This window comes from Bufo gargarizans, chromosome 10 (genome assembly GCF_014858855.1).
Source record: "Bufo gargarizans isolate SCDJY-AF-19 chromosome 10, ASM1485885v1, whole genome shotgun sequence".
Taxonomy (NCBI): domain Eukaryota; kingdom Metazoa; phylum Chordata; class Amphibia; order Anura; family Bufonidae; genus Bufo; species Bufo gargarizans.
In genome coordinates this window covers 128,471,189-128,483,525 of record NC_058089.1, presented here as the reverse complement: position 1 = coordinate 128,483,525, position 12,337 = coordinate 128,471,189, and the positions used below count along the sequence as shown (strand labels likewise).

Sequence of the window (12,337 nt, the reverse complement as noted above, 5' to 3'; positions counted from 1 at the left end):
GAATCACCTTCGCTGGACAATGGATCTCCTGTCGGATCTGGGTTTCCTTCTCAATCAGGAGAAGTCCTGTCTCACCCCGGCTCGCGAGATGGAGTTCCTGGGGTTTCTGGTGGATTCCACGGCAGGGACTCTCAGCCTACCGCCGACCAAGGTCCGGTCCATTCGGAGGGAGTTGTGCAGAGCCAGGTTGTCTTCCCAGATCCCGTTGCGTCAACTAGCCAGGATCATAGGCCTTCTGGCTTCTTCCATCCAGGCGGTCTTCCCAGCCCCACTACACTACCGGGCCCTCCAACGACTGAAGATTTTCCACCTCCGGAGGGGGGCTTCCTATGCGGATTGGATTTCCCTGGACGAGGAAACCAAGGAGGAGCTATCCTGGTGGATCCACAATTTACAGGCTTGGAACGGCAAGGCTATTTTCGGTCATCGCCCGGACTTCATGGTGGATTCGGATGCCAGCCTGTCGGGCTGGGGAGCTCACTGCGAGGGGATCTCAACCGGAGGCGGCTGGTCAGCGGACGAAGCGGGATTCCATATCAATGCGCTGGAACTGTTGGCAGGTTCGTTCGCAATCAAGAGTTTCACGAGAGACACGGCCAAGGCTTGCATTCAACTTCGCATGGACAACGTGTCGGCAGTGCGTTACATCAACGGCATGGGCGGTACACGTTCCACCATCCTATCTCGGTTGGCGAAGGATTTCTGGGACTACTGTCTGGACAAGGAGTTGATCGTCTTGGCGGAATATCTTCCGGGCGTCCAGAACATTCGGGCAGATTGGAGCTCTCGATATCTCTCCGACTCCAGCGACTGGCAGTTAGATCCGGCAGTGTTCCGTTCCTTAACGTCTCTTTGGGGGCCTTGCTGTATCGACCTGTTTGCCTCCCGCCTGAACACGCAGCTGCCACGTTTCTACAGTTGGCGCCCGGACCCGGAGGCCGAGGCTGTGGACGCATTCCTACAGGATTGGTCGCGGGGTCTGCTTTACGCATTCCCCCCCTTTCAGCTGATCCCCAGGACCCTGATTCACGTACGCCGTCATTCAGCGGATCTGGTTCTGCTGGTCCCGTTTTGGACTTCCCAGTCGTGGTTTCCTCACCTTCTGGAAATGATGATGGAGACCCCGTACTTGCTCCCGACATCTCAGACTCTCCTCCGAGGTCCGAATCACCAGCTACATCCTCTCCTCCTGGACGGTTCTCTGCGCCTGTTGGCGTGTCGCATTTCAGGGGTCCCTGGGAGGTCCCGGGAGTTTCGGGAACAGCTAGAGTCCTGTTGGAGAACGCTTGGGCCCCAGGGACCAGAAGATCTTACAGATCTGCCTGGGGATCTTGGGATCGCTGGTGCGTGGCTAGGGACTTGGATCCCGTTTCGGCTCCTGTGACGGAGATCTTAGATTTCCTATCTTCTCTTTTCGACCAGGGCAAGGCATATCGCACGATCAGCCTTTTCAGGTCGGCCATTTCTGCGTCCCACCAGGGGTTTGACGGTACTCCTGCGGGGCAACATCATTTGGTGTGCCGTCTATTGCGTGGCTCTCGGATGTCTCGGCCTCCTAGACCTAGATTTTCGGCTACTTGGGACGTGTCTTGTGTCCTCTCGTTTCTAACTTCTTGGCCTCAGAATTCAGACCTGTCCTTAAGGCAACTGTCGGCGAAGCTGGTCACTCTTTTCTGTCTAATTTCCTGCAAGCGGGTGTCTGACGTCCGGGCTTTGGATTATGATGCCCGCTCGTATACTCCGGAGGGGGTCTCCTTTGACATCTCTAGGAGGACCAAGTCTCACATACGCTCAGTCGCTTATCCGGCTTTCCCGGCCTCGCCTTCTCTCTGTCCGGTGGAATGCCTCAAGGAGTATGAAGCTCGCACTTCCATTCATCGATCACGGGAGTTTTCTCATCTTTTCCTCTCTACCATTCGTCCGTTTGCCCCGGTGACCACTCCCACGCTGGCCAGGTGGATGAAGTGGATCATGGAATTGGCGGGCGTGGACACTTCCATTTTTTCGGCGCATTCTGCTAGGGGGGCATCCGCTACCTCTTTGGCGGTGTCTGGCGCCAGGTTGGAGGACATTTTGAAGTTGGCGGACTGGTCCAGAGTGTCCACGTTCAGAGAATTTTACTTTCGGCCAGGTCCTCACGTTTTCTCATCAATCATTGAGAATTTGTCTTAACTTTGAACTCGCAATATGAGCCTCCGGGTCTTGTAATAAAATCAGGTGATTTTCCTATTTCATGACGTAAAGTCATGATTTTATTAAAGACACGGAGGCGAGTATTGCCCACCCTGAGTTCCCTCCCTATAGGTATGTTTATTATTCTGTTTATTATTCTGAATGATGTTTATTCTGCAGATAGTATTGATTTGTGTCATACAAATGTTGTTCTTAACTCTATGAGTTTTTTCCTGAGTAGGTTTGTTCGCAACCAGTTGATTTTGGATGCCATGTCCCAATTTTTGTTACTGTCATTTTTCTGTTTTTTCACCTTTTCAGGTTGAGACCGGCCCGGTGTGCGGTGTCTGTTGGTCTACGTCGTCGGCAGTTCGGTTCCGGCCGTTTGGTTGATGTGGACAAATCAAGGAGCATCCTTCGGCGCTGTTTCCGGCTCTTCCCGTTTCGCTTCCGGATGGAAGGCGGTTGTTGTTCCATGATGTTCTGGGACTCTTGGTTTTCCGGTTCTGTTGGATGTTCGGTCTTGCGTTACAAAGAAAGAGGAGGATTTGCAGGCGGAGTGGCCTGTTATACTGGGACTATGGGGAGGGGCTGTTCAAATGTTCAATATTTATTTTTATCTTTGCTGCTATTGGTCAGAGTAAAGAAGGAGAATAGCAATACTCGCCTCCGTGTCTTTAATAAAATCATGACTTTACGTCATGAAATAGGAAAATCACCTGATTATACAGTCACCACTAGAGGGGGCTCACTACATACAGGTTATACAGCCACCACTAGAGGGAGCTCACTACATACAGATTATACAGCCACCACTAGAGGGAGCTCACTACATACAGGTTATACAGCCACCACTAGAGGGAGCTCACTACATACAGATTATACAGCCACCGCTAGAGGGAGCTCACTACATACAGATTATACACCCACCACTAGAGGGATCTCACTACATACAGATTATACACCCACCACTAGAGGGATCTCACTACATACAGATTATACACCCACCACTAGAGGGATCTCACTACATACAGATTATACACCCACCACTAGAGGGATCTCACTACATACAGATTATACAGCCACCACTAGAGGGAGCTCACTATATACAGGTTATACAGCCGCCACTAGAGGGAGCTCACTACATACAGATTATACAGTCACCACTAGAGGGAGCTCACTACATACAGATTATACAGTCGCCACTAGGGGGAGCTCACTAAATACAGATTATACAGCCACCACTAGAGGGAGCTCACTACATACAGATTATACAGTCGCCACTAGGGGGAGCTCACTACATACAGATTATACAGCCACCACTAGAGGGAGCTCACTACATACAGATTATACAGCCACCACTAGAGGGAGCTCACTACATACAGATTATACAGCCGCCACTAGAGGGAGCTCACTACATACAGATTATACAGCCACCACTAGGGGGAGCTCACTACATACAGATTATACAGCCACCACTAGAGGGAGCTCACTACATACAGATTATACAGCCGCCACTAGAGGGAGCTCACTACATACAGATTATACAGTCGCCACTAGGGGGAGCTCACTAAATACAGATTATACAGCCGCCACTAGAGGGAGCTCACTACATACAGATTATACAGCCGCCACTAGAGGGAGCTCACTACATACAGATTATACAGCCACCACCAGAGGGAGCTCACTACATACAGATTATACAGCCACCACTAGAGGGAGCTCACTACATACAGATTATACAGCCACCACCAGGGGGAGCTCACTACATAGAGATCATACAGCCACCACTAGGGGGAGCTCACTACATATAGATTATACAGTTACCACTAGAGGGAGCTCACTACATACAGATTATACAGCCACCACTAGAGGAAGCTCACTACATACAGATTATACAGTCACCACTAGAGGGAGCTCACTATATGCAGATTATACAGCCACCACTAGAGGGAGCTCACTACATACAGATTATACAGTCACCACTAGAGGGAGCTCACTACATACAGATTATACAGCCACCACTAGAGGGAGCTCACTACATACAGCATATACAGCCACCACTAGGGGGAGCTCACTACATACAGAGTATACAGCCGCCACTAGGGGGAGCTCACTACATACAGATTATACAGCCACCACTAGAGGGAGCTCACTACATACAGCATATACAGCCACCACTAGGGGGAGCTCACTACATACAGAGTATACAGCCGCCACTAGGGGGAGCTCACTACATACAGATTATACAGCCACCACTTGAGGGAGCTCTCTACATACAGATTATACAGCCACCACTAGGGGGAGCTCACTACATACAGATTATACAGTCACCACTAGAGGGAGCTCACTACATACAGATTATACAGTCACCACTAGAGGGAGCTCACTACATACAGATTACACAGCCACCACTAGAGGGAGCTCGCTACATACAGATTATACAGTCACCACTAAAGGGAGCTCACTACATACAGATTATACAGCCACCACTAGAGGGAGATCACTACATACAGATTATACAGCCGCCACTAGAGGGAGCTCAGGAGATTACTACATACAGATATATACAGCCACCACTAGGGGGAGCTCACTACATACAGATTATACAGCCACCACTAGGGGGAGCTCACTACATACAGATTATACAGCCACCAATAGAGGGAGCTCACTACATACAGATTACACAGCCACCACTAGGGGGAGCTCACTACATACAGATTATACAGCCACCACTAGAGGGAGCTCACTACATACAGATTACACAGCCACCACTAGGGGGAGCTCACTACATACAGATTATACAGCCTCCACTGCCTAATATCAGATGGCGTGCCACATTAACCTTACATCTATAGGAGAGTCTCACCACGGTCAGTAGCGTCTTGATATGATGGTGGCTCCTCCTGACTTGGTATCTGACTTGTGTCATCACTCTCATCATCCTCTGGGGTCACCAGCTTCATTAGGCACAGATTACAGACGTTGGCCACCTCCTTAATACCTAGCGTTAGAAGATGTAAGGAGGACAGGGGAGCACATGTGAAGATGGAGGTGCCGCAGCAGCTGCTCCCCATAAAGGATACTCTTTTTCCGGTCATCATATGACAGACAGGGCAGGACTGCGGTCAGGATCCCGGAGGAGTATGGAAGCATCACCCTGCCGGCCAGCTGCAGGAACTCCCGCATCCAGGACATGGCGGTCAGCTGTATGAGGTCATCTGTCAGTAACATCCACATAGTAAGCGGAGACGTCAGTGCCGCTGCTCTGCCAGCGCCGGCGAGGCTGGGCACTTACCTGACGACTGGCAGTGGATCACCAGGATATTGGCCATCTCCGCAAACTTCACACTGTCCGGCATCTTCTTTATCTCCTTCAGGAACTCGCCCAGAGACACCTCGCACCTGCAGGAACACAGCAGCACTTTATCAGGCACTACTACTCCCAGTCTCTAGCGAGCAGGCCTGCAGCTCTCTCACGTGCCCCTCTGCCCCAAATGTGCCACAGGGGCACAACAAGCAGCGTCCCCAAGGGTCCTGTGCACACTCACATCTTCCGGATCTCTTTACTGTTATCTCCAAGTATCTGGAAAAGACCGTCCAGAATCTCCGGCAGATACTCCAGCAGATTAATGTCAGGAACATTCTCCAGAACCAGGATCTGGGACAGAAAGAGGGTCCGATCACAAACTGCAGGAGAATTCCCACTACTGCCAGGATCCACTCACCTTCATCAGATCCCACTACTACCAGGATACACTCCCCACATCAGATCTCACTACTGCAGGGATCCATTCATCCCCATCAGATTTCTACTACTGCCAGGATCCACCCACTCCCATCAGATCCCACCACTACCGGGATACACCCACCCCTATCAGAGCCCAATACCGCCAGGATCCATTCACCCCCATCAGATCCCACTACTATCAGGAACTACTCACCTCCATCAGATGTTTACTGCTGCCAGGATACACTCACCTCCATTAGATCCCACCACTCCTGGAGTTCACTCATCCCATCAGACCCAGGGATCCACTTTCCCATTAGTGCTAGGATCTAGTCAACCACATCCCAGATCCCACTACTGAAAGAATCAACTCACTCCCATCAGATCCAACTACTGCCAGCGACCAGTCAGCCCATCAGATCCCACCACTGCCAGCGTCCAGTCAGCCCATCAGATCCCACCACTGCCAGCGTCCAGTCAGCCCATCAGATCCAACTACTGCCAGCGTCCAGTCATCCATCAGATCCCACTACTGCCCCAGTCAGCCCATCAGATCCAACTACTGCCAGCGTCCAGTCATCCATCAGATCCCACTACTGCCAGCGTCCAGTCATCCATCAGATCCCACTACTGCCAGCGTCCAGTCAGCCCATCAGATCCCACTACTGCCAGCGTCCAGTCATCCATCAGATCCCACTACTGCCAGCGTCCAGTCAGCCCATCAGATCCCACTACTGCCAGCGTCCAGTCATCCATCAGATCCCACTACTGCCAGCGTCCAGTCATCCATCAGATCCCACTACTGCCAGCGTCCAGTCAGCCCATCAGATCCCACTACTGCCAGCGTCCAGTCATCCATCAGATCCCACTACTGCCAGCGTCCAGTCAGCCCATCAGATCCCACTACTGCCAGCGTCCAGTCAGCCCATCAGATCCAACTACTGCCAGCGTCCAGTCAGCCCATCAGATCCAACTACTGCCAGCGTCCAGTCAGCCCATCAGATCCAACTACTGCCAGCGTCCAGTCAGCCCATCAGATCCAACTACTGCCAGCGTCCAGTCAGCCCATCAGATCCAACTACTGCCAGCGTCCAGTCATCTATCAGATCCCACTACTGCCAGCGTCCAGCCACCCCATCAGATCCCACTACTGCCAGAGTCCAGTCAGTCCATCAGATCCCACTACTGCCAGCGTCCAGCCACCCCATCAGATCCCACTACTGCCAGAGTCCAGTCAGTCCATCAGATCCCACTACTGCCAGCGTCCAGTCATCCATCAGATCCCACTACTGCCAGCGTCCAGTCATCCATCAGATCCCACTACTGCCAGCGTCCAGTCAGCCCATCAGATCCCACTACTGCCAGCGTCCAGTCATCCATCAGATCCCACTACTGCCAGCGTCCAGTCAGCCCATCAGATCCAACTACTGCCAGCGTCCAGTCAGCCCATCAGATCCAACTACTGCCAGCGTCCAGTCAGCCCATCAGATCCAACTACTGCCAGCGTCCAGTCAGCCCATCAGATCCAACTACTGCCAGCGTCCAGTCATCTATCAGATCCCACTACTGCCAGCGTCCAGCCACCCCATCAGATCCCACTACTGCCAGAGTCCAGTCAGTCCATCAGATCCCACTACTGCCAGCGTCCAGTCATCCATCAGATCCCACTACTGCCAGCGTCCAGTCATCCATCAGATCCCACTACTGCCAGCGTCCAGTCATCCATCAGATCCCACTACTGCCAGTCATCCCATCAGATCCCACTACTGCCAGCGTCCAGTCATCCATCAGATCCCACTACTGCCAGCGTCCAGTCATCCATCAGATCCCACTACTGCCAGTCATCCCATCAGATCCCACTACTGCCAGCGTCCAGTCACCCCATCAGATCCCACTACTGCTAGGATCCACTCTCCCACTAGGGCCAGGATCCAGTCACCCACATTCCATTATGGGAACTTAGGATCTATTGAGATTACAAAGAAATGGTCAGTGTTGCGGAGAGGAGGCGCTCACCCAGGAGATGATGAACTGCCGGGCGTACTGGTTGTTAGAGTAGATCCTCTCCCGCAGAAGTGGAACAAAACCGATCAGGTCAAACTTGCTGCTCTCCGTGACAATATCCTGAAAGAGGGAAACGAACATCATAGGCAATCTAACAGGACTACAAGCCTCATCATGCACAGGACCAGTGTGAGGGATGAGAATCCATTTTGTATAAACATGTCCTCCATTTTGTACATAAGTGGAAAAAATTAATGAGCAGCTGTGAAGGATGAGGGGGGAGGGGGGGATGGGGGTTCTGTGAATAAACCGAATCTTCTAGCTACAAGGCCAAGGTAAGCAGCTCCCTGACAGACAAGAGAGAGTTATGTTCCTTCTGAGTTTCGGATGCGCTGCTAACGAATACTAACTGTGAGATAAGATGCTCCACCTTGGTGGTGGGCCAGATTTGTCTGTGATTACCTGTAGTGTTATAAAAATGTAGGTTAGTATGGAATAAAGGAGAGAGAGAACTTGATTCAGCAGTGTGTCTGTGTCAGATCTCCGAGCGCTCATAAAGAAAACTTCGACCCCGACAATCATAGAGGTAGTGGTTTTGCCCCAACAAAACTTGGTGCCTCACGTGGGGCTCGACTAAAGGACACTTCATTGATCTCCCGACAACTTGAAAAATCTGGACCGGGACGGACAGATATAAAAGACAGCGCTGCAAGGTAAGAGACTTTATCTTACATCATATCCGTGCCTCCCTGACCGGCTGTCCGGCTCGAGGGATTGTTGAAGGAACGTACGTATAAAGTCCTTTTACAGTCGAGTCCATACTGAGAAAGAACCTTGAAAGTTGAAAATACCTATGACTGTTGGGTTTAGTTTCTGATCATGAGTAACTTTGATTGGGATGTTTTTGGTCTGGCTTTAGGAGTCACGGTATACGTCTTGTTTCTTCTTTACTGTGTTTGGAAAATTGTAGAACATACAAAGTTCCCAGACGTCTGAATTTTGTTACGTTCTGGTACAGTTGAAGAGCAATGGGGAATCATTTTAGTATAACAGAAGGTTATAAGACAGGCAAAACATTGGTGAAGGAAACAGGAGGTAAAGAAGGTCTGAAGAATGTGGACAGAGTGTCGGAGAAGGCAGGCATGAAGTATGGGAATCTTAACCCTAGGGGTACTAGTATGGTGGCCCCCTGATTAAGGGAGGAAGCTCGTCTGGGAAAGATTCAGAAGGAGGCATTGTGGTTGGATAAAGGATCACGGATGTGAAGAAGTGGTTGATATATGGATAAAAGAAGCTCGTGAGGTTAAAACTCAGAAACAGAAAGGCAGCACCATTCCTGGTTGACACTGGGGCAGCCAAAACAGTAGTGGACCAGAGTTTCTTGCAGCCTCATCAGTTAACCCCTTGTTATGTACCGGCTGTGGGATTTACAGGAGAAACAGTTTTTGTCCTAAAGTGAGGAGAATTGGCTTCTACCTCACAGTTTTATTTTTGCCTTCCTCTGCATCAACTTGCAGGATGACAGGCCGAACTGGATGGACAAATGTCTTTTTTCGGCCTTATGTTACTATGTCCGTGAATCTGAGCCAGTTAAACTAAAGATAAAAGACAGTACGGTTCTTACCCAATTGTTAGTTAAAGAAAACCTGGCAGAACCTCTTTTAGGGACTGATGTTTTGCAAGCTCTGGGTGCCCACATACACTTTTACCCCGATGGCACTACTCGAGAGGAAGTATGATGTCCCTTAATAGCGACACTAGCGCTGCCTGAGAATGAGCCATCAGAATTAACCCTTGTGGACCAGACTGTTCTTGAGGTGGTACCGAAGGATTTATGGGCAATATCAGAAACAGACATAGGGAGACTCCCCGTGTCGGCCCCCTCAAGTGAAGCAGCACCCCCTCAGTCATGCCCAGGAGATAGCAGTGGCCAGTCAAACTGATGCTTTTCTCCAGGCCGGTGTATTGATAAAAACAGTATCTCCCACTGTTCCCGATAAAGAAGAAACCAGTTAAGGGACAGCCTGTCAGTTACAGGATGGTTCATGATCTTAGAGAAGCTAACAAGGTGACCGTTTAATTCCAGTAGTGCCGAATCCACAACCTTACGGTCACAAGTTCCATCCACTGCCACGTGTTTCACAGTGATTCTTTAGTGTCCGCTGCATCCTGACTGTCAGTATCTGTTTGCCTTTACATTTACGGGTAACCAGTATACTTGGACCGTCCTGCCTCAGGGAGCTGAGAACTCCCCGACCATGCATACACAGGCTCTGCCATCTGTCCCTACAGACCGGGCACCGCCGGCTCCGTGCTCCTGTTGGACGATTTGCTCCTGTGTCCTGAAGACAATGAGACTTGCCGTGGGGCGACGATATCTCTTTTACATTTCCTACATCAGAAAGGTTGTAAAAGCCTCAAAGCAGAAGCTGCAGTTTAGTAAAGACAAGGCTGTAATTCTAGGACACTGCCTCTCCCATGGAGCTCGCCAAGGATACAAGTGCCCAAAGGAGCACAAGGCCTACGCATGTTTTTGGGGCTGGTGTCATACTGTCGCCCCTGGATTAGACATGCCTCCATGTTAATGCAGCCTCTGTATGATTGTCTGTCATCTCACCCATTTCACCTGACAGAAGAGGCAGTGAATAATTTCCATACATTGAAGCTGTGCATAACATCGGCCCCAGCCCTGGGTATCCCAAAATATGGCGAGGAATTCCAGTTGTTCTGTTCAGAAATGCAGGGTCACAGCACAACTGTACTAACTCAGAAACATGGTGACAGAGGACAGTGGCGTACTTTTCAGCCATATTAGATCCTGTCGCCAGAGGCGCCCCCTCCGGTGTCAGGGCGGTAGCGGCAGTGCATGCAATGATAGAAAAAGCTCCATGACATACAGGGCATATTAACACAGGTTCAACCTAAGCATATTTCTATGGCCAGGCAACTCAGACTCCACTGTGCACTCCTCATGCCGCTAACATTTCCTTCACGAGGTGTACTACTCTGAATCCTGCTACTTTGTTACCAATCACAGATTCAGAAATGGGGGAAGGGGCATAGAAGGTACGGGCAGCCTCCTAAATGACATGATGGAACATGACCCCCATGACTGTGTACAAATAATGCAACAAGAAACCTCAGGATTTAATCATGTCCATGAAAACCCCCTTGATAACCCTGATGTTGAGTATTTTGTAGATGGAAGCAGGTTGATGGGAGAGGACGGCCGGTTCCACACTGGATATGCAGTGGTCACACAGCATGAGGTGGGGATAGCTGAGCCACTGCCACCTCACATGTCAGCACAAGAGGCGCAGCTGAGGCATGGACATTGGCCAAGAGGAAGAAGGTGAACATCTACACGGACTCAAGGTATGCTTTTGGTTTTGCACATGACTATGGACCCATATGGCAGGCTAGAGATTTTCTAACATCAGCAGGCCGGCTAATTAAAGATAAAGACTCTGCACTTGAACTTATGGACTCTCTGTTATTACCAGAGGAGGTTGCTATTATTAAGGTAAAGGCTCATACAAGATGTACCACGGTGGAAGCAGAAGGCAATTATCGAGCAGACAAGACAGCCAAACAAGCTGCACTCCAGCCACTAAATGCTGATGCCACCCTGGTGAGAGCCTCGAGACCTGACGACATTTCTGTAAGTACATTTCAAAGAATGCTCGAACAAGCCCCTCCTGAGGAAGAAGAACTTTGGGCAAAACAAGGGGCCAAACCTGATGAACATGGAATTTGGAGAATCAAGGACACAATTTGTCTACCGTGCCCTCTATACCCAGCTATGGCTCAGGAGGACCACGCGCCACACTCATCTATCAGGCCACTTTACCCGTTCCAGAGACTGAAGATAGACTATATACAACTGCCTGAGGTAGGAGGATGGGAATTTGTCCTCGTGTGTGTTGATCTCTTTTCAGGGTGGCCGGAAGCCTTCCCAGTAGCAAAGGCAAATGCAAAGAAGCTGCTCAGTGAGCTGGTGTGCAGGTATGGTGTCCCTGAAGTTACTGAATCAGACAGGATTATCCCCATTTCAGATTCTGTTTGGAAGCGCCCCCAGATTAGGATTGTATTCTCCACAACAGTTGAACTATGATAGCCTAACAAGCTACGTGTGGGCCTCATAAAGAGGCTTGAGCATACCCATAAACAAGTGTTTGCTTCCCTTCCAGATCCAGTAGAAGGAACTCACAGTCTGCAACCAGGAGACATGTGAGGAGAGGCCTGGACCCCAGATTTGATGGTCCTTTCCAAGTCCTGTTGACTACTCATACAGCAGTAAAGGCTGAAGGAAAGCCTAACTAGATCCATGCTTCTCATTGCAAGAAAGTTCTGACACCCGAGGATGAGGGTCCTCCTGCTGATGGCCGCCCTAATCCTGGGGACAACGGCCCTGTACCAACAACTGAAGGA

At 50.3% G+C, this 12,337-nt stretch overlaps 1 protein-coding gene across 1 annotated transcript in view; it reads right to left on the bottom strand.

The window, feature by feature from the left end:
- The window catches only part of VAC14 (VAC14 component of PIKFYVE complex), a 34,825-nt gene that overhangs the window by 18,245 nt on the left and 4,243 nt on the right, over window positions 1–12,337 (bottom strand). Inside the window, exons 5-9 of the mRNA XM_044269653.1 lie at window positions 7,919–8,026; window positions 5,724–5,833; window positions 5,471–5,577; window positions 5,259–5,393; window positions 5,042–5,176 (exon numbers count right to left, since the gene is read on the bottom strand). Of these exons, the coding sequence (XP_044125588.1) occupies window positions 5,042–5,176; window positions 5,259–5,393; window positions 5,471–5,577; window positions 5,724–5,833; window positions 7,919–8,026 (595 nt within the window). The remainder of the gene's footprint in view (window positions 1–5,041; window positions 5,177–5,258; window positions 5,394–5,470; window positions 5,578–5,723; window positions 5,834–7,918; window positions 8,027–12,337) is intronic.